The following is a 22,500-nucleotide window of genomic DNA, read 5'->3' as shown; positions in this document are numbered from 1 at the left end:
TAGAACTATAATGGGTGGCAAAGAAAACATGCCTCAGATCTAATATACAAAATGGAATAAAGAAAATGTGTGCTCATGTCAAAAAGTAAGTTTGCACTAAAAATAAGAATAAGTAATTTTTAACTAATTGCTTTTATTTTTTCATGAATTATTTAATTTTTTAATTGACTCTGCTAGCATGCACAACTTTTTTTTTTACAATGTGCATTTTGAGCTTTAACCTTGATTTTTAAAAGACCTTTAATTATTTTTAAAATAAATCTCGGGCACCAGGAGATTGACCCTGAGAAGAGAGCACAGCGCTTGGCCGAGCAACAGCAACAGCCAGGCGATGAAGGCAGCGAGGAGGAAGAGGAAGAGAAAGATTCGGTGAGTAGTGAGTTTAGGAACTTTGGGCTTCGCAGCTTAATGGCTTTGTTGCTTATTTTTATATATGTATTTTTTTCTTTACATTATTGTTTTAGGCTCTTTAAATTATCTTTTGTTTGTTTCGTTTGTGGCAATAAATCCTGACATGATTCAGAGAGCTGGAAGGGTGCTCTTATGAGAGTGAATTGGGTACTGCTCTCTGAATCATTGGCCGTTGCAGTTTGTTGTGATGTTTAGTGGTCTGTATTTTCTGTCTTTTGTCTATATCATTGACTTTGAATCTGTAATTGCCAGTTATAATGACAAAAAGAATTTCTTTTTAATAACTCAATTTTGCAGAAAAATGTTTTTGTATTTACGTCATGAATATAATTAAAAATTGATAAAGTAATTATTTGTTGATGTGGGCGAGGGTTGGGGATCTTGAGGTGAGTAAGCGAGACGGTGTGGTTGTGATTGTGATAGAGACTGGCATTGAGTGGTTGGGGACAGGGAAAGGGATAGAGTAAATCATATGCAATGGGGTTAGAAACAGCAGTATTCCATGTGCTGTATATAGTCCGATCTCTGTATAAGATACTTTCTTTCTCCGTCCTTCTTTCACCACACCGTTCTTCTTTTTTGCACCTTCTCTTCACGGACATCCTTCCACCCACGTAGTTCCTATCCTTCCACCCACGTAGTTCCTATCCTTCCACCCACATAGTTCCTATCCTTCATTCATTCCCGGCCACACAAGCCATCTGTTCACTTACCCCCATTTCACAGGTGGTTGCCGTGGGATATAGACGTTTTGTGTTTGTATTTTTATTATTATTTTATGTTTTATTTCGTGAATGCCTCCCCTAATGCTTGAACTGGTGCCAGGTGGTTGACGTTCGCTTGGGTCGCTCAGGTGGTGCTAATGCGGGGTACGGGGGAAGAAGGGATGAAGGGGAGGCGAAAGGGAAGGGGAAAGTGGCAGAAGTGGAAAAGAAAGGGGGAAGGAGAAAAATAGGAAGAGAGGAGGTCGAGGAAGGGGAACAGGACGAAGGATAGAAGAGGAGGGCAGTTATAGAAGTTAAGAAGTGGAGAAGAAACAGAAAGGGGAAAGTGGATAAGTAAGAGATAAGTGGAGAAAGGAGATGATGGAATGGCGAAGGAGGATTAGAATTAGAATTGCAAGGAGAAGGGAAAAAAATAGAGGATAAGTAAATGGTTCTTGGACTAGGCGATGAGGTGTTCGCCGAATTTAAATTGGCAGCGGACGGAGGTGGTTCAAGAAGAAACTAACCGGAAATGGCATATATTGTGTTTTGAAGTATTTTACGAAGCACAGCGAGAAAGTGGTTTAGTTAGTTCCCGGCAGTGGCTGTGGCGTTTTTGGTGATTTTGCTTTGCTTCGAATTTTTATAAACCGGAAAGGCCTTGATATCGCCGGATCTTGTTTATTTTGTAAGTTATACGTAAACAAACACATTTGAAGAGCATTTCTTCAAGGTCTGTTGTCAAATACTTATTTTTCCTTAGATTTTTTTTACCTCGATTGTTGTCTCCGTCGCGGCCCTCGATGACGTTCTCCCGAACCCAGATGTCTGCTTGATCCATCTGGCAGCCGCCTTTCCCTTCCTTCTCGACTGACCCATCTGCTCTCCCAAAAATCCACGTGCTTCTGTGACTCATCAGATATATCTAGAGAGCCAGTTAAAGTCCATATTTAAGACGTCGAGTTCTTGAGTGCTTGCTTGCGTGCGTTGCTTGAGCGTGTTTGGATGCCAGCGCCAGCCAGTGGGATTGTGCGGTATGTGGTCTTGGGAGACACTTTTTTGGCTGGTACTGCCCTTTTTTTTCTTAGTGTGTGTGTGTGTGTGTGCGCGCGTGCGCGCGCGCGCGCGAGTGTGTGTGAGAGTGAGAGAATGTGTGTGTGTGTGTGTGCGTGTGCGTGTGCGTGTGCGTGTGCGTGTGTGTGTGTGTGTGTGTGTGTGTGTGTGTGTGTGTGTGTGTGTGTGTGGTGCGCATTCGTGCGTGCGTGTGAATGAGGATAGATGGGGGGAGAGTGAGAGAATGAGATTTGAACTTATTTTTTACAAATTGCTACGCGAAAACGAAAACCAAGAAGTGCATTAAACGCATATTCAACCCTGGTATCTACTCACTATTAGCTTGCAGTCATTTCGCAATTAGCGTGAGATGCCGATCCTTACGTATATATTTATTATTTTTTCAGACTATATGAGGATTTCTTTCTCGTTTTTTGATAAACCAAATTATATCTTGGAGCCATAGTCGTTCCATTTAAACGAATATAATAGAATCAGACCGCTGTCCACGGATTTGACAGTTAATTAAATAGTTTGTTTTCGTCGCTAGGAGGAATGGGCTGTGGCTCCGAAGGTCTTGCATTGCCTTTAATCCAATGCCAAACGTGCCCATGCCAGCCGAAAGGGGAAGAAATATGCCTCAGCATGTCGCAAGTGTCAGCAAACAGCCTACTGGTATTATGTGTTGGTGCGCCAGACACGTGCAGATTGACCAGCTGGACAAATGTACGTTGAACTTTTGAGAGGAAGAAAATTAACATTTTGTGGAGCAGTAGGACCGCAACCATACCACAACCATACCACAACCAGAACTATCACCATCACAGCCAAAATTGCCACCACAATAATCAGAACTGCACCACCACCACTACCCCGCCATCGCCACTTCCGCCACAACAACCACTACCCCACCACCACCACAACTACCACTATACCCACCACCACAACAACAATCACAACCACCACCAACACCACTAAGGCGTGGAACTACCTTCGAAAGCACATTACAAACCCCCACGAGAGATAACTGTAGTTCTTTTAGTTACGGAGATAAATAACGGAAGGGAAATGCTTGGCTTTTGGTTTATCAGAATTTTAAGTCGGTAATTACAGTCTAAGAAAGTGGATGAAAATAAAAGAACAAAGCACACGCACGTAGCATGAGAGTTTAGAACGGAGATAAAGAGGGACACATTTTCTCTCTCTCTGACTGGTAGTGTAAATTCGTTCTTTTGGCTGAGAATAACTCGCTAGACAATATGGTCCGTTGTGAATCCCACCTTCTTTACTACCCCTTTATCTCGCTCTCGCTTTTCCTCCTCCTCCTTCCTTCGTTGCTTTCTTGTTTTCCCGTTTCCTTCCTCCACTGATTTTTATTTCATTTCGCCCTAATGTCCCTTTCATCCACACTCCTTCCCCTTCTACTGCATTCTCCCCGTTCCACTTCTTCCTTTTTCTCAACCGTCTTCCTTTCTCTTTTCCCCTCACAGTTTCCCATGAGCCTTAATCGTATCGAAACTCGTCTCGTGGAGGTCGTTTTCTCCATTTTTTGCGTGCGCTCGTGTTGGTATATGTCTGTCTGTCTCAGTATGTCATCGTGTGTCCATTTGTCTGTGTCTTGTGGATTATCCTGTCTCGGTCTCTACGTCCGCGTCTGCTTCTCGTTATCTCTGCCCATTTTCACTTGTGCGAAAGGGAAGGGATGGTAAAGGCGGCAGGAATACGTATGGCGACGCCCCTATACGGCCATGTCCCTGTTACGTGGTAACCTTATGGCTCCGTCAGTCTTCGCTCACATTATGTCACCGCTTGGTACTCCGCCAGGACGCTTTCTGCTCCCCTCTTTTTTCTCCTCCTCCTTCTTTTTTTAGGAGTTTCTCTGTATATGAGGTAATTAATTTAGCCTTGATATCGGCGTCATCTTTCGACTATCCTATGTTTGTTCTGGGTTTCGTGACTCATGGTTCATGGCTGGGAGGGTGGGAGAGGGGAAAATTGGTTGTATAATGCAGGTATCTTGAAATGGCAGACAGATAAACAGATAGACCGAGAAACCGCAAGAAGGCAGGCGGGAGGGAAGGAGCACTGTTTCTCATGCATTTGAAAAAGCTGTTCGATGACGTCACCATTTAACCCCGTGCCCATGAGAAGATGTTGCCTCACGCTCCATATGCCATTTGTAGAAGCTTTCGTTGAAAAAATAAACGTGATCAGCGACATCATCTCCTGGAAGACGATAGCCGACCTCATTTGACGTTTGTTTGCTCCCGGGTCATGCACACATGATTGGTCTTGCGTCATTTCGGTGATTTATTTTTTTAGCGATCATGTGAGAGCGATCGGTCATTCCTACCCCTACCCCTATCCTCTACCCCCCTTCCTCTCTCCTCTCTCCTCTATCCCCCCGCCCTCCTGATGACGGGTCTTCCTGACGGCGATCCAACCATAACAGAACCTCCACAGTTTCTTCCCCCGCCACCCCCTTCCTTATGCCACCCTTGCCTTCTCACATCCCCTCTCCTTCCCCTTCCCTCCCTTCTCCGCATATTTGCTGCCTCCTTCCCTTTCTTTCTCCATTCCCTCCATTCTCCCCCTCTCCCCCTCCCCTCCCCTCCTCTTCCTTACCCCCTCTCATCCGTCCTTTCCCTTCCATTATATTCTGCTCCCTCCCCTTCCCCACCCCTTGGTGTACCTAAGCTTGCTCTACCCTTCTCTATTCTACCCTACCATACCCTACCCTACCCTACCCCACACTACACTACACTACACTACCCTGCCCAACCATACCCCACTGTATCCTGCCGTACCCTATCCTGCCATACCCTATCCTACTATACCCCCCCTCCCTTCCCTACTCTATCCTACCAGATTTTACCCTATCCTATCCTACCTTACTTTACCCTACCTTGCCCTAACCCCACCCCACCCCACTTCACCTCACCCCACCCCACCCCATGCACCTTCCTACCCACCACCTCTGCTACAACGTCGTTCAAGGTCGAGCGTGAAACAATAATGGCATTTGGGTTAAAAGTGAAACCTGGCTCGTCCCCGCCTTCCCTTTACGTGGGTGAGGAGTGAGGGAGAAAGAAAGGAGGGATATGGAGAGGGAGAGAGGGAGGGAGGGGGGAAGAGAAAGAGAGAGGCAGGGGGTAGGAAGAGGGGAATGAGGAAGAGAGAGGGAGGGAGGGAGGGAAAAAACGAGAGAAGTATGGGGAATAAAACGAAATTTGTTTGTCGTCAGGAGTCGTTTGATCGTGAAAATTGAAATGTACCTTGGTTGGATTCTCTGACAATAAGCGGTGCTTACAATAATCAAACGATCTTTTTACCCTTTTGATGTAAAATCTGATAATCGCTCTAGACATTATCACTGTTTTTTTCGGAATTGGCTCAACTTTCCGATGTGAAAAGATGATAAACAGGAATGAACAAAGGAAACCTGTGATTATCCATAATGAAGTCCAGTACCATTATACTCAGTCCATTGTTATTGCAGAGTAAGGGGTGGCGGCGCATCGTTTGATTTCGAATGCGTTTGGTTTTCTGGGGAAAGATTCGGTTCTAGTGCGGATTGTCTTCCAAGATCTTTTTTTCTTTTTTCTTTGTTTTCATTTTAGAAATCTTTTTGTTTGAAAGGATCGTTGAAAAATAGATTATTTTGATATGGCTTCACTATTTGTTTCAGTGTTTGTATTTATTTTTATTTTTATTTTCTCTTTCTTCTGACCGTCAAGGTTGGATTTTTCTTTGCAGTATTCCCACATCCTCCCTTTCTTCCATCCAGCTCTCTCGTCTTTCGTTCCTGTGCTTCCCATTTTCCACTCCTTCCCTCATTCATCTTTGACTCTTTCCATCCTTCCCTTTTGTTTTTTTCCTTTCCCTCTCGTATTTCTCACCACCTTTATCTCTTCTTCCTAGCCTCCATCTTCGTTAGCACACTTAACCCTCACGATCTGTACGTGAAATCAATATAAGGTCGTGCTCGTTTCTGCGTCCGTATCATTTTGATTTTGGGATCTCGTATGGACTGGTTTTGTTGTTTTGTGTGCTTCTTGCTATTTTTGTTTCGTTGTTTCTCGCTCTTTTTCTCCTCCTGCTGGTCATGGAATACGACTTTCCATTTTTTTTTTTTTTTTTTTTTTTTTTTTTTTTTTTTTCTTTTTTTCTTTTTTCTTTGTCTTTCATCTTTATCTTAAACTCATCCTTCGCTTATCCTGCATCTTGATACCGTCTCTCCTCCCTTTTTTTTTTTTTTCTCCATTCTCTCTCTCTCTCTCTCTCTCTCTCTCTCTCTCTCTCTCTCTCTCTCTCTCTCTCTCTCTCTCTCTCTCTCTCTCTCTCTCTCTCTCTCTCTCGTCCCTCCCACCGACTTTACCCCATGCACCCGCCCACACGCACACCCTCCCACGCCCGCCCACGTTCCCCCATAATGACTATAGTAGCGCCAGACATTGTATAGAAAAGCTGGCGCCGTGGCTCGGGCGGGCGGGCGGGCTGCGGGCGTCGGAGGACTGTTGTTGTAGGTAGCAGGCAAGCCGTTTAACGCACGCACGCCCTCGCTCCTTGTAAGGCCTTCCCCGCGGTCTGGCTTGTAATGGCGGAGCTTGTGGCAAGGCGTAGGACAACCGGGGAATGGGCGGTGGGGAGGGTGGGATGGGGGGGAGGTATTGGGGAATTCCTCTGGGTGTTTTGGATGGATGTGGTCTGTGGGGGATTACCGTCGGTTGGGGTGTTTTGTGGGTGGGGGGGGGGGGGGGGTCGAGGGTTCTTTTGCTTTGATTATTTATTCTCTCTCTCTCTCTCTTTTCTCTCTCTCTCTCTCTCTCTCTCTCTCTCCTCTCTCTCTCTCTCTCTCTCTCTCTCTCTCTCTCTCTCTCTCTCTCTCTCACACACACACACACACACACACACACACACACACACACACACACACACACACACACACACACACACACACACACACACACACACCTTCCATTCCCTCTCTCTTGTACTAAGCGTATATTTATATGTTTATCAGTCTTTCATTGTGATTTTTAAGATTCGTGCCAAGTGCATTCCATTGAACTACCTTGACCGTGAGTGCAAAATGGTATAGTTTTGAAGAATATTCGCAGGGGGCGGGGTATGGCGAAGGCACAAGGGCACTGCGCACAATCTATCATTTGAGCTCTACCCTGCCCCCCCCCCCTCCCTCTCCCCTCTCCCCCGTCCCTACCCCGGCAAAAAAGGTGCCATACATCGAGTCCCGCTGCAGATAAGTTGCCAGATACCCGCCTTGGCAGGTGCATGGGGGCCACTTCCAACTTGCTTTGCTTGGTTGTGTTGTTATTTCGGGTCCATAACTGCAGAGGTGACGACACACGAGCATGTGGTTATATAAAAAAAAGAGTGGGAGTGATGGATGGGAACGTGTGGGTCGGGGAGGGGGGGTGTTTAAGAGAACAGCGCTCGAAAGGGGGGTAGGGGGGAGGGGGAAGGTATTGGATGGTTTTAGGATAGTTTGGAGTGTTGGATAAGAGGTTGTGGATAATATGTATTTATGAATATTGTATTTTTCTCCTTTTTAACTTGGTTGCTTTCGACGTTTCCTCGTCCTCGTCCTCCTCTGTTTCGGATCCTCTTCCTCCTCTCTTTCGGATCCTCTTCCTCCTCTCTTTCGGATCCTCTTCCTCTCCTATGCCCACTATCCTCATTTCACTCCGAAACCATCCCCCTTTCTCTCATCCTGCCCCATATCTTACACGGCCACTGGCTCCACATCTGCGCTATCTCCATCGCCATCCATCTCCTCGCGCTTCTGTCCCGGTTCTGTCCATGCAGTGTGCCATCCGTCCCGTTTAGCACATAAGTATCGCCGAAGCTATTTCCATCCCGTTGAGACTTGGGGGATCGGTTGTTGCTCCAAGGTTATCGGGGCAGTACGTCATGATTTTTATTTATCTTCCTTCTCTCTCTCTCTCTCTCTGTCTCTCTCTCTCTCTCTCTCTCTCTCTCTCTCTCTCTCTCTCTCTCTCTCTCTCTCCTCCCTCCCTCCCTCTCTCCTCCCTCTCCCTCCCTCCCTCCTCTCCTCCTCCTCTCCTTCCCCCTCTCTCTCCCTCTCTCCCATTTTCTCCCCTCCTCTCCCTCTCCTCTTCCTCCCTCTCTCCTCTCTCCCTCGCTCCATTCTCACCTCCTGTTTCATCTTTTTTCTCATATCCATCTATTTATTTGTTCATCTTTCATTAGGTTTTTATCATCATTATTATTATTATTATTATTATTATTATTATTATTATTATTAATGTTGTTATTATTATTATTAGAGAGAGAGAGAGAGAGAGAGAGAGAGAGAGAGAGAGAGAGAGAGAGAGAGAGAGAGAGAGAGAGAGAGAGAAACTTGAGTCAGAAGAAAAGGTATTTGTTACAGTTACCATGATGGTAAGTTGACCTTCGTAATCGGGATGTTGTTTACCCCTCGAGGTAGCTGCTGGACCGCCCTCTCTCCTTCCCCTCCACCCCTCCGCCCCTTCTCCCCTTCTCCCTGTTCCACCTCTCCCTCTCCTCGCTATCCCGCTTGCCCTAGAGCTCCACAAGGTACTTCTGGAAGGTTCGTTCAGCCACAGGGACGAGCTCTCCTGATGGTCAGTGAATGCTCCCTAATACCGGGGTTGGGAATGAAGGAGACTATTTCACAGTAACGACTGTCAGAACCAGAAATGTATAACGTAGGTTGTTATCCTTGTTCTGAGAGGATGATAGGAATTGATTATCTAGATAACAAGGCGAGTGGTTAAGGTTTTAAGTGTCCAGCACTCAAGCCATGATGTTATATTGGGTTACTGTACTGTTGTTTTTCTTAGCCGATTGTTCATACTTTCATTTGTTTATGCTAAGTGGATCGATAAATACGGTTCTAATGCTGGGACGAATGTTTTTTTAGTGTACGTTCTTCTGGAATGAATAACATTGTGCCGAGAAGAGTCCGTAGACTTGTGAACACTTGAAGGCACAAAATTGGTGAAACTAAAAAAATGTGGGAGATAATAAAATGTTAGTATAACATTTTTTGTATAAGAATGTTACCTTAGAGCGTTTGGAAGGAAATAAAAAATGCTTACTTATATGAATGAGCGTGTCTGGAAAGGTTGGGAGAAACAAGGATAATGTTAGTGACTCTGCTGTAAATACTAATAATAAAAAAACGATAATAAGAGCCAAAGAACTCAAGTAAGAAAAAGATAAGGTGTAAAGATCGGAGCATTGCGAAAGGATTAAGATGATCGAGGTTATCCCAGAGCGAGGCAGAGGCAGCAGCACCTGTCAGCACATCACAGGCCTCGGTGGCCGCGCGAAGTGTTTACAACCGCTACCAACATACGTCACAGGCGATTTGGAACGGAGAGGGAGATAGGGAGAGGGCGATAGGAAGGGAGGGAGGTGTAGGGATGAAGGGAGAAGGCGATAGGAAAGGGGAGATATGGGGAGGGACAAAGCGAAAGAGAGGGAGGGATGAAGGGAGAGAGCTGTAGGAATGAGAGAGAGAGCGATAGGAAGTGAGGGAGGCAGGTGTAGGGATTAAGGGAGAGGGCGATAGGAAATGAGAGAGATGTAGGGATGAAGAGAGATTGCGATAGGAAAGAGAGAGAGATGGAGATGGAGAGAGAATCTAAAGAAGGGGGCGGGGGAGCGGAGAGGAAGGAGAGAGGTAAAATGGGGTGGTACGAAAATGGAAGAGAAAAGGAATGTCACTCTAGGGGAGAAATATGATTAAGTGGAAGGAGTCGGCACAGAAGTGAAGACGAGAATAGAAGGAGGGAGGATGAAAGGAATGGGAAGTATGAGAACGGAAGGGAATAAGTGTAAGCAAAAGGGGAAAATGAGTCACGAGGAAGAGCAGGAATCGAAGAAGTGCGGAATGGAGATCAAGAAACAAAGGATGGAAGTGGGAAGTGGCAGTGGTACGCTGAAGTGCACCATTGTACTTTTTTCTTTCTCTCTCTTTTATCAGATGCTCTTTCATGACCTTTATCTTTATAGAAAGATTACTCTAAGAGACATTGTCGCCTTTCCTCGTTTCGCTTGTCTCCACGCAGTCCATTTTCTCATAACTCTTTTCCCTCCTAGTTGTTCAATCCTTGCGGTCTCCTGCTGCCACTTCTCTTCCCTTTTACTCTACTGTCTATCTCCATTTTTTTTTACATTTGATCATCTTCCCTTCCCTTACCATTTCTCTCTCCTTTCTTCCCTCAACCCTGTCCATCTCTCTTCAGCTCGTACCCTCCCCCTTTCTTTCTCGATTCCTGTCCTTTCCTTCCTCCTCCTCCCATTCTTTCGCATCTCTCCTCGTCTCTCTTCCTTTCCATCCCCCCCTCCCCCCTCCCGAGTTGGCTCTCAGTGCCAACCCTTCCATCTGTGCACGTCTATTAGCGGCTTCCCCTCGACCTATTTATAGTGTAGTTTTACCAGCTTTTGCCTGCATGAACAAAAGAGGAAGGTTTTTCTTGTTTTTTTTTTCTCTCTAGCTTTTATTTCTTTTTTTCGGGGGGTGGGGGTGGAGTGGGTTGGAAGAGAGGCATTGCGGGCAGTGAGCGGTAGTTGTTGTTGTTATTGTTATTGTTATTATTACTACTATTGTTGTTGTTGTTATTGTTATAATCATCATTCTTTTTATTGATATTAATATTATTACTATTCTGGTCGTCGTCGTTATTGTCATTATCATTATTATCATTATTATTATTATTATTATATTTATTATTATTAATATCAATGTTCTTGTGGTCATCCTCGTCGTTGTTGTTGTTTTATTATTATTATTATTATTACTACTACTATTATTATTATTATTATTATTATTATTATTATTATTATTATTATGCTAATTATTAATATTATAATCATTGATGGTAATGATAATGATAACTGTAATGTTTGTAATGATGATGATAATGCTGTTATTTTTTGTAATTATTATTATTATTATTATTATTATTATTATTATTATTATTATTATCTTTATTATCATATTATCATCATCATATCATCATCATCATCATATTATTATTATTATTGTTGTTATATGTATGTAGTATGTATGTATGATAGTTGGAATTGGTTAACTATCCTTTTGTGACAGTGTTGATGGTAATATTGGTAAGGAAAATGTTTATAAAGATAATTTATTATGGCACTGATGACGACGATTCATAATCTGTGTCACGCTTGTCACGGTCCCACATCACTCGTACCCTCATAACCGCCTTCATCCTCCTTCCTTCCTCCCTGCCTCCTCTTTCTCTGTTCCTCCCTCTCTCCCTCTCTTCCTCTCCGCTTTCTCTCCCCCTTTTCCTTTACCTTTACCTTTACTTTTACCTTTATTTTACTTTACCTTTACCTTGCCTTTTCCGTCATCCTCACCTCTCTCTTCCTCCTCACCCCCAACCCCCTTTACCCCCTCTCCCTTTCCAAGCCCCTAACCCCTTTACATGGTACGGGCGTTCATCATCATCTCGGTGCATTGGCCGCGAGCGAGGAGATCCGTCATGGGAGATCCAGCGTCCCCGTGACACGTTAGAGTAAACACAATCCAACATGTTTTAGGTGTGTGAATTTTCATATACTTATATACTTATCTCTCCTCTCTCTCTCTCTCTCTCTCTCTCTCTCTCTCTCTCTCTCTCTCTCTCTCTCTCCCTCTCTCTCTCCCTCTCCCTCTCCCCTCCCTCCCTCCCTCCTCCCCTCCCCCTCTCCCCTCTCTCCACACTCCCCCTTCCCTCCCCCCTCCCTAAACCACACCCATCCCGTCCCCCTTTCCCCCTATACTACGAACCGGGATACTCCCTGGCACTGATCTAGGGCGGTGCGAGATTTTCTTCCACGAAAAGAGTGGTTGTACCGGGAAAGTTTGTATACCGTACAGGTATAGACGCACTGGGAAAATTACCAACTCGAGTTTCCCAGTAGTTAAGGTTTCCTTTCTTTCTGTCACACTTTTTACGAGTGTGTTGGATGCGAATGGCAGGTTTTAAGAGGAGCGTTTGAGTTGCTGTTTGGGGCTGCTCGGGTGATTGACTTGGGATTGGTTTGTAAACATTTATCGTACGTATCGTGTCGTGCGATTTGCTTTTTTGATGTGTGGTGGGGTCAATGAGATGGTTGTATACACACGTGGCAATCAGAGAAGGAGGGAGGGAGGGAGAGGGGGTGCGGTGAAGAGATGGGAGAGGGAAAGAGAGATGGGAGGAGGAGAGAGATGGGAGAGGGAGAAGGAGGGAGGGAGACAAAGAGAGGGGGAAGAGGGGAGGGAGGAAGATACGAAAACATATTTTTGTGACGTTAATTACTGTATACGTATATCAGATTCAGTAATTACTTTACGCATTCGTTTATAATAATCATCATCATCATCATCATTAATAACCACGCCAATTAAACCGTTATCTCTCTTTTCTTTACAGGTAAGTGTAGGCCTATGCCGCCCTGATGAAGTAACGTGCCGCTGCACCTTTCCCCTGGTAAGGACACTTCCACCCGACTCACCCCCGAAGCCACGCGGGAGACACGTGCGCTGGCCCTTCCTTCCCCGGCGGGTCCGGACTGCTTTTGGCTTTCCTTGTGACGGCTCTATTAGGCCTCGGCTTTTATTTTGGGAAGCAGGCACGATTAGTTGATGGTGGTGGTGGTGTTTTTCTTTTTCTTCTAAGGTCTATTTTTATTTTGTTTATTGTATGGATAGTATGTCAAATTTTTTTTTCTTATATTTTGACTTGTATAGTATAGATAGAATAGATATAGATAGATGTATATCTATATCATTGTGTGTGTGTGTGTGTGTGTGTGTGTGTGTGTGTGTGTGTGTGTGTGTGTGTGTGTGTGTGTGTGTGTGTGTGTTGGTTCGTCATGGAAACATGCTTTTATTAATTATTGGATTTCTAAAATTTATATCGTGTTAGCAATCACCCCGGCTATTTTAGTACGCTGTTTAAGTGAGCGCTAGTCATCTGTTTCACGGAGGGGGATGCCGGAATGCCTTTTCGATTGACAGGTGGACAAGGGTATAGTTCATAGCACCAGCTGACGTCACGCCCTCACCTGGTCAAGTGTTTGAATCTGTCGGTTTTAGAGAGTGTGACGTGGGTCGTCCGTCAGCTACGAGTGTCAAGAGATAGGCGATAGGTCTTAAGTCGAAGGAAGATCCGAGTGGAGGAAGGGGCAGGGAGGACAGGAGGGAAGCCCCACCCACTCACACACACGCGCCCAAAGGAGAGGAGGAGTGGGAGCGAATTTTCTGAATCTAAAAAAAAATGATAATAATAATAGCCGATGCAGGGTAATTAGCGGCAGGGAAGGAGGAGGGGAAGACAGGGTTACCCTCTGCGTTTTATGTACAGTATGGAACTATAGGCCTGAGCCGAAAGCGTACAATACCATAGTTAGCACAGACGGTGAATCGATTGGTAGCCGGAAAATCTGATGGTTATCAGATTTAACTCTTCCCAAGCATGTGTTTATCCCCTTTTGCGGTCTCTGGAGATTCGCCTTAATGACAGGCATTGGTTCGGTTTTTATCACTCGAAGCCGCCTCTTTTGTGATGTTATTGTCCGTTATTGGGAGCTTTGTTCTGCGAGTGTGGATGATATGTTGTTTTTCCGAGTTCAAATGGTTTAGTAATGGCACGGGTGGTTAGCGTGGTCATTGATAAACTTACTTTCGTTAGTACACGCAGATGGTATATTCGTAGGCGAGTCGAAAGCGCGGTGTAACGACCTCTCTTTTCACAGTCATGGCGCAGCGTCTTAAAAAGCGGACTTAGCATACCAGAAGTCAAATAACACTTGCATTGTTTTCGCGCCCTTGCTGGAGAACAAAAGCATGGCGAGGAGCGTGTTTGGGCTCGCTTCCTGGCAGGTGCTTGACAGGTGTTCTCATCGCCGTGCCAGCGAGTCTTGCAGTGAGTGGTACGCGAGGGTACACGCGCATCTGGGTGAGGGTGGTTGCTAGTACCAAGAGGTGGTAGAGCTAGGTAACCTGACTAACCTTTGCTGCGAGGGCGTGGGGCGAGGGAAGTGGGCGGCCACCTCGGGCGCCGGGGCTAAAGCTGGGTGTAAAAAAATTATGGCCGCGCCCTCTTGTATGCTGTGGGTTGAATGCGATGGGGATCTCTCTCTCTCTCCTCTCCCTCCTTCCTTCCTTCCTTCCCTCCTTCCTTCCTTCCTTCCCTCACACCCTCCCTCTCTCTCTCTCTCTCTCTCTCTCTCTCTCTCTCTCTCTCTCTCTCTCTCTCTCTCTCTCTTTCTCTCTCTCTCTCTCTCTCTCTCTCTCTCTCTCTCTCTCTCTCCCTCCCTCCCTCTCCCTCTCTCTCTCTCTCTCTCTCTCTCTCCTTCCCTCCCTCCCTCCCACCTGCTCCATCTCTTTCTTCTCCCTCTTCATCCCTCCTTATTCTCCCTCCTTCCATCCACCTCCCTTTGGACCACTCTCTTCCCCATATTTCTTATTCCCCCTCCCCTCTTCTCCTTTTGGCTTATGTCGCATCCCTCCTTTCTTTTCTATCTTTTTTCCATATAGTGACAAATGCGTTTGTCGATTGACGTTTTGTGTGTGCGTGTGCGTGTGCGTGTGCGTGTGCGTGTGCGTGTGCGTGTGCGTGTGCGTGTGCGTGTGCGTGTGTGTGTGTGTGTGTGTGTGTGTGTGTGTGTGTGTGTGTGTGTGTGTGTGTGTGTGTGTGTTGTGTGTGAGAGTGAGAGAGAGAGAGAGAGGAGAGAGAGAGTAACATGTAATTTCGATTACAGTATCTTTATTTTTACTGGATGAACGATGGCCCCTTTTTCATGTAGCCTGATCTTTTTGTGGCACTTTTTTCATATAGCCTAATTTTAGTTTTTCTCCTCCAAATTCTTCAGATGGGCTTTACCTAATTGGTTAAAAGGTTTCTTATCATTATCTCCTTCGGGATTTCACGAGAGACTCGCAGACACTCTCAAAGAATTAGTTATCAGAAATGGGGAATTATAGCTTCTGCTTTCAAAAGGAAGCATCGAGAGAAGAGAGGAGAGAAGGGGCGAATGAGAGAGAGAAGAAACATGAGTAAACGAAGCGAAGAGGAGCCAGAAGGTGAAAGGAAGTGCGTTATCTTAGGAAAAGAAAAAGAGTGACAAGAGAGAGAGAGAGAGAGGAAAAAGAGAGAGGGAGTGATTATGTAGATAATAAAGCAGAAAAGCAGAGAATTTCATATGCATAAGGGCGCTTTTTGGTAGAGTTCCTGATGATACGAATCTTTTCCTTTTCTATTAATCACATTTGCATGGTGTCAGTCTATCCACATCGTTTGGTTTTCGCCTCGCTAACACGACGGCTTTATTGATAGTAATTCTAAATAGACTTCAACGTACCATAGTCTTCCACTCTTGACTCTAAATTCGTGAAAGGTAAGGAACGAGGTAATTAAGCGAATACTTTTTTTTTGGCGGGGGGGTGTTACAACGCAAACCCTGTGGAGTATGATCATTGCAGGGATTCGCTTTTGCATTATATTCAACAGCAATAACGAGAATAAGTGGTAATGTAAAAAGGAGGAGGCATTTCAGGCGGTGCACTCGTATTCCGTGATAAGTCCGTCTGGGTTTGGGTTGTCGAAGAGCGCCGTTTGCCAAGCCACATTTCTTGCCGCCGCGTGTGTCCTGGGGCCGTGAGGGAAGTGGGCCACGGCCGGGAGTTATACTTATGAGGCTGGTGGAGGGTTGAGGGACGGTGGAAGGCTGGTGGAGGGTTAGGGGAAGGAGTGGAAGGCTGGTGGAGGGTTAGGGGAAGGGTGGAAGGCTGGTGGAGGGTTAGGGAGGATGAAGGTGGGGGAGGTTAGGGAAGGGTGAAGGCTGGTGGAGGGTTTGGGGAAGGGGTGGAAGGCTGGTGGAGGGTTGAGGGAGGGTGGAAGGCTGGTGGTGGGTTTGGGGAAGGGTGGAAGGCTGGTGGAGGGTTAGGGGAAGGGGTGGAAGGCTGGTGGAGGGTTAGGGGAAGGGTGGAAGGCTGGTGGAGGGTTGAGGGAGGATGGAAGGCTGGTGGAGGGTTAGGGGAAGGGTGGAAGGCTGGTGGAGGGTTGAGGGAGGATGAAAGGCTGGTGGAGGGTTAGGGGAAGGGGTGGAAGGCTGGTGGAGGTGTGTGTGGGGGAGCAAGGGGTGGTAGGGTCGCGGAGGCTGATGGGGAAGTAGGGAAGTAAAAGCGGAAAGGAAGTTGGAGGGTAATCGGGAGGGAAGGAGAGAGTGAGAGGAAGGGTGAAGCTGGTAGGGAGGGAGGAAGGTGAAGAGTGATAGGGCGGTGGAGGGAGAGAGGGAGGGAAGGGGGGGGGGGCTTTCAGGACGAGGCCAAGGTCAAGAGGCGAAAAAGAAAGCTTCACCCTAATGAAGTTCATGTTTAAGTCGTGTGTCTTTTTGCTCGTGCCCTCTTCTCATCCTTCTTCTTTTCCTTCTTTCTTTCCTCTTCCTCCGCGTCACCTCCATACCTCTTCTGCTCTGCTTTCTTGTTCCTCTTCCTCCTTTTCTTCGTTTTCTTCCTTTACTTCTTTCCCCTCCTCCTCACATTCTTCTTCCTGCTGCCTCTTCAGTTTGGCACTGTTGAATGTTTGTGGTATTGAAACATTCATTTTAAGTTCGTTCTAACATGACCATTACGCTTGTTATCGTTATTTATAGCCCATAAAGACCAAAGTTGTTCGTCTCAAAAAAAAAAAAAAGTTTTTCGTTTTGAGTTTGAATTTCTTCTTCACTGATGGTGACCGTTATGATTATAATGGTTATGTTGATGATGAAGATATAACGGTTTTGTTGTATAGCCAAAGATCGGGTTGGATTGGTGTCACGTTGGCTGACGTTCGTGGGAATGACATGATCTTGTTGAGATGGAAGTTAATAAGTTGATAACGTTGACGCCGATGAAGATGCTAGTCTAGGAGCGAATGACCCGCAGAAGAAAACACGTGTTTCGAAAGGACGCTGACTTTCCCGAGGGAGGAGCACTGCCGCTGTCCTTCCTGGTTGGCAGCGCGATGGCCGCCGCGTGATCCGCCTCCGCCTCACCGCGACGAGCTGGAAGGGGACGCTGCGCCTGCTCTCGTCGTTGTTCAGTGCCTTTATTTGATTTATTTACTTATATATATATATTTATTTATTTTATTTTTTATTTATTTATTTATTTTATTTATTTATTTATTATTATTTATTATTATTATTATTATTATTATTATTATTATTATTTATTATTATTTCTTTCTTTATATTGTCATAGCACCTATGCAAAGGAGCCTTGTAAGGAAAGGGTTAAATATGTCTGCCTTGTTCGGTAGTTACTTTGTTACGATATTGATCGGTATTTTTTTTTTCTTATTTAATTTTTGCAATTCAGTCGTTTATTAACTTTTATTTATCTTTTTGGGTCGGTTTCTTATTTCCCTTTGTCAGTCGCTTGTTTTCTTTCCTTGTTTATTCCTTTCTTTATTTTTCTAAATCAGTCATTATTTTTGTTATTATTAATTTTTTTTTTTCCAATTCAGACGATATTTATTAATCTTGTTCGGTCATTTTTTTATTATCCTATCGTATATGTATTTTCCCCATCTTTTCTTAGCTGGTCTCTTATTTTCTATTTATGCATTTTCCACGCGGTATCGGAAGGTGTAACCATGGCGTGGGAAACCGCATGGCGCCACAAGAGAGAAAAAAAAAGGAAGGCGTTGTTTTGTACGCGATACGCTGAGTGCGCGCGACACGGCAGGGGGACGGGGAGGGGGGGGGTCCGTCTGGGTTTTTCTTTTTTTCGTGCTTTAGATTTTGGATTCCGTTTTATCCTTCTTTCTTTAACTGCGTCGATTTTCTTCCTTTCTTTCGCCCTCCTCCTGCCCTTCCTCATTTTCTTCCCTTCTTTCTTTCCCTTTACTCCCCCTTCTTCTTTCCCCCTCTCCTTTTCTTCCCCTTCCTCTTGACATTTCGTCCACTCTTTCCCTCCTTCCTTCCTTCTTTCCTTCCTTCTCCCCTTCTCTCACCCTCCTCACCCTCCCGCCCTCCGCTTTCCTTCTCTCCCTTCCCGCCTCCTTTCTGCTCCTCCTATTTCTTTTCTCCCTACCTTCTTCCTTCTGTCTCTCTATCCTTCTGTCTCGCCTTTCTTCCTTCCTTCCTCCCTCCCCCTCCCTCCCTCCCTCCCTCCCTCCCTCCCTCCTGCGCACCACCCGCATCCTTCCTCCCTCCCTCCCTCCCTTCCTCCCTCCCTCCTGCGCACCACCCGCATCCAACCCGCCGTGAGTACCAGCCGTATTTCTCCCTTTCTCTGCGGCGGCCTCCTTCGCAGCCTCGGTGAATCGGCGAGCCACCCTTATCCCGGGCCAGTCAGCTCACACAGGGCCTCTTGCGCTGTCACGTCTGTTGGATGGACGGCTGCCCGAGTGCCCCTTCTCCGTGTACTTCGGCGTCGCGTGGGCTTTTACTTCTTTTCACCCATGTCCTCGTGTTATTATTTCCCTGTCCTTTTCATCCACGGTATCCTCTCTCGTTCCTCCACATTTGCCTACTCCTGGTTTCTTACTCCCAATTTATTACGTTCTCCTTCTGGTTTCTTACTCCCAATTTATTACGTTCTCCTTCCTTGATCCGTAGTATTATTGGCGTCGTTTTCGTGTTCGTCGATGTTGTCATATCATCGTCGTGATCATCATCTTTCTTTTCTTTCTTTCGCCTTCTCTTTCCCGTTTTACTTCTTCGCCTCCGCCTCCTTTTCTTGTCACTTTTTGCCAAACTTCATTATCATTTTTTTTTTCATGTCCCCCGCCTCACCTTTTCCATTCACATCTCATGTCCCTCTCCCTCCACTCACGGCGAGGTGGTCAAAGGGCATCAGGGCGGGGTGGAAGGCCTGTTTTGGCGGCGGCGACGTCCGAGTAATGGCCCTGTGACGAATTGGTGAAGCGTGAGATAATGTTAGGTAATTCTTGGGTTACGTGAGGCTTGCAGATAAGGGAACTTTCTCTTGCTTTCTTTTTTTTCTATTTCTCTTTCGGCCCCTCGCACTCTTCCCCCCTCTTTCCCTTTTCTTCTTCCTCTCTTTCTCTTCCCCTTCATGTCTCTTCCTCTTCCCCTTCATGTCTCTTCCTCTTCCCCTACTTGTCTCTCCCCTCTCCCCCTACTTGTCTCTCCCCTCTCCCCCTACTTGTCTCCCCCCCCCTCTCTTTCCCTCCCTCGACTCTCTTTCACAGTAGGCGTGTCTTGGCAGTGACACCTAACTCCAACAGTGTTGTGGCCCTCCCTTGTGTTGATGCTGTTCCCCGTCCCCCTCCCCTCTCCTCCCCTCCCCTCCCCTCTGTATACCTCGTGGCTTTTTGATGTCTTATGTGACCGACACACCTGTCACACCGGGATATCGATCACTGTTTCTTTTCCGCGTACTTGTGGCAAAAGTATGATACGCGTTCTCTCAAGATTAAGGGACCCGAAAGTAGACTGATGTGTGGGTGGGTTCTCTCCGTTGTGATGGGGTCAGTCGCGGACCCTATCGTAGTTCAGAGTTTTATTATTTATTACTCGTGCTTTGGTATCGACAGTCTGATTTTGATAATGCGAGAAAACGGGCCACCTTATTTCTAGGTTTGCAAGTCTTCGCATGTAGGTCATCTTCCGGGACTTTATTTGGTCGCCGCCGCAGACACTTAACAGCTTGTTTCGTAGTTCAGGTTGGCTGTCCATCACCCCATAGGTTGCGTCTGGTGCCTATGGGATTCATTCGGGGCGTTATAGCTGATAAGGGTTTGTTTTCACAAGGCTCTTAGTCAGGCAGCGGCGAAAAGCAGGCACCCGCGGCGGCCACAGGCGGTTTGGTGAAGCGATGATGTCGTTCGCGGAAAGACGCCGCCGCCGCCACGGGAGGGGAGGATGTCAAGACGTGACTAATGAGACAGTTGCTTCGTCGTCTTTGCAACGATCTTGAACTAATTAATATATCAAGGCCCGGATGACGTGCGTCTGTTTATTTGTAGAGGGAAGAGGCGGGTGTGCACGAGTGTAGGTGGGCCGGATTGGGGCGTCCGGGGAGGTGGGGGGAAAGTATATGGTCGGGCATGGGCTCAGAGTGAGGGAAAGGCTACCTACCTACCCAAGACAGGGCGCAGGTGTATCTCCGTATCCCTCTCCCTTCCCAGCACCAGCCCCTTCTCTCTTACCCGCCCAACCCTTCCCTTCATCCCCCACATCCATATACCCCTCTCCCTCCCGCCCCCTCTCCCCTCGTTCACACGCGCTCTCCTGGCACCGTACCTTAAGATCTGCGCCCTAAGCCCGGCCTAGCCCGGCCCCCAAGCGTCTCGCTTTATACCTCGGCTCCCCTCGGCGCCCTCACTCTCCCCTCGGCGGTGCCTTCACTCACCAGGTCCATATACGCGGCTTCACTCGAACGGACGAAAGCGTTTGCAAAGAAAGAAGCTGCTATTCCGCCTCGTCGAGTCGATCGCTGCGAGAGAGGCGACGCCAGAAGCGAAGGCGCTGAGAAGTGTTTTCGAAATATTACTGTGCCATATAACTCGAGTTATTGGAGGCGGAATCTTGTTCTGTGCTGTGCAGCAGTTCTGTGTTCAGTAACCTTTGTCGATCGTGACATTTGCCTTCGCCAACGAGATGTCTTTTCGTCGTCACTACGGGACGGGCAGCTACAGCTCTTCGCTCTTGTCGTCGCCGCTGTCCAGCAGTTACGGTTCCAGGGGGCTCGGGGGGTACTCCTCGTACTCCCCCTCGACACATTCCTACTCCTCCTACGGTGGCGTCGGAGGATATTATGGCGCGGGCAAAAGCCGCCTGAACCGATCCGCGTCCTTGCCCCGTGACAGTCGTGGCAGCTCGGTCCCCCGCTACTCGAGCGCATACTCGAGAGCCAGCTCACCGTCGAGGACGATCCGCTCCGCGTACTCCCGGGGCTCCTCGCCGACCCGGACGTCGCACTTGATCACGAACGGCCGCCTCAGCCGATTCGAGCAGGAGTCCAGCGACTCGAGCAGTAGCGGCGTGGACTCACCCAGCAATCCCGTTAGGAGGAGTAACTCCAACAAGAGCGAATATACGAGGAACAGCTTGACGACGTCGACGCTGGTCCCAAGGGCATACTCCAGGGACTATGGCACCGTCTATTCCAACACCAAAGGCTTCATCAGGTCCAGTCGGTCCAAGTCCGTGGGATCCACCTCCTCGCTCTCGTCAGGCTACGGCTCGAACTCAGGAGTAAGTTCGCTCTCTGCTGCGGTCTTTTCCAGTTGCCGCTCGCCGGGGTTGGGCCGGGGAGTGCAGCCCAGGCGTACAAATGAAGTTTCCTCTTTGTTCAGTTTAATATATGAACAGACGTTATTGCCATGTTATGTTGAGGGGAAATTCATTCACCGGTGCACATCTTTTCATCAAGTATATTAAGCTAAATTGTATAGAGGAAATCTTCTGAAACGCTGCCGTGACTCTCCTTGTGAATGGAAGCTGTTTATTTCATTATACGTACGTTTTGTTGGTGCCAAGGTATGTGTGTTTTTTAAACTATACTTGCGTTTTTTAAGTTTATATATGCTCAGATACATTTTAAAAATATTTTTATTTATTGTCTATATATTTGTTATATATATATATATATATATATATATATAATATATATATATATATATATATATATATAATATATATATAAATATATATATAATGTAAATATATATATATATATATATATATATATATAAATATATATATATTATATAATATAATATATATATATAATATATATATATATATAATAATATATATGTAAATATATATTATATATATATATGTAATATATATATATAATATTATATATATATTGTATATTTATATATATGTAAATATATTAATATTAAATGATAATATTATATATATATATATATAATATATATATATATATATAATATATATATATATATATAATAATGTATGATATAGAGTAGAAATGAGAAGAAGTGAAGTGAGTACCCAAGGGGCAAAAGGAAATACAAACAGGCAGACAAACCTGAAAATCGCACACACGAAATAAACGAGATAGATAGATAGAAAAGAAGTGACTCCAAGTTGTCAGGCAGGTGTCACTGTAGGGTCGCAACGGCGCGGCTCGGTCTATGTATATCGCCCCGTCGTCTGCCTCACCTGCGCGCTATATATACTCATAAGTACGTTTTTTTTTATTTATATGTGATGATGCTCAGAAGTACCGAGGGCTGATTGTGGGCGGGCGGGCGTAGGGGCGGGAATCTTCTCTGGCTCGTGGGTTATTTGGTGGCGTTTTTTTTTTTTCTTCTTCTTCTTCTTCTTCTTT

At 46.0% G+C, this 22,500-nt stretch overlaps 1 protein-coding gene across 4 annotated transcripts in view; it reads left to right on the top strand.

Moving 5' to 3' along the window:
• Positions 1-22,500, top strand: part of LOC119583563 (protein phosphatase 1 regulatory subunit 12B-like) — a gene marked incomplete at its 5' end in the record, with an annotated part of 67,101 nt that overhangs the window by 13,477 nt on the left and 31,124 nt on the right. For 3 of the 4 annotated variants that reach the window (XM_037932140.1, XM_037932123.1, XM_037932113.1), the window contains 1 exon segment: positions 274-369. In XM_037932140.1, the coding sequence (XP_037788068.1) occupies positions 274-369 (96 nt within the window). 4 annotated transcript variants of the gene reach the window in all.

This window comes from Penaeus monodon, chromosome 2 (assembly GCF_015228065.2).
Source record: "Penaeus monodon isolate SGIC_2016 chromosome 2, NSTDA_Pmon_1, whole genome shotgun sequence".
NCBI lineage: Eukaryota > Metazoa > Arthropoda > Malacostraca > Decapoda > Penaeidae > Penaeus > Penaeus monodon.
This window is presented reverse-complemented; position numbering and strand designations above follow the sequence as displayed.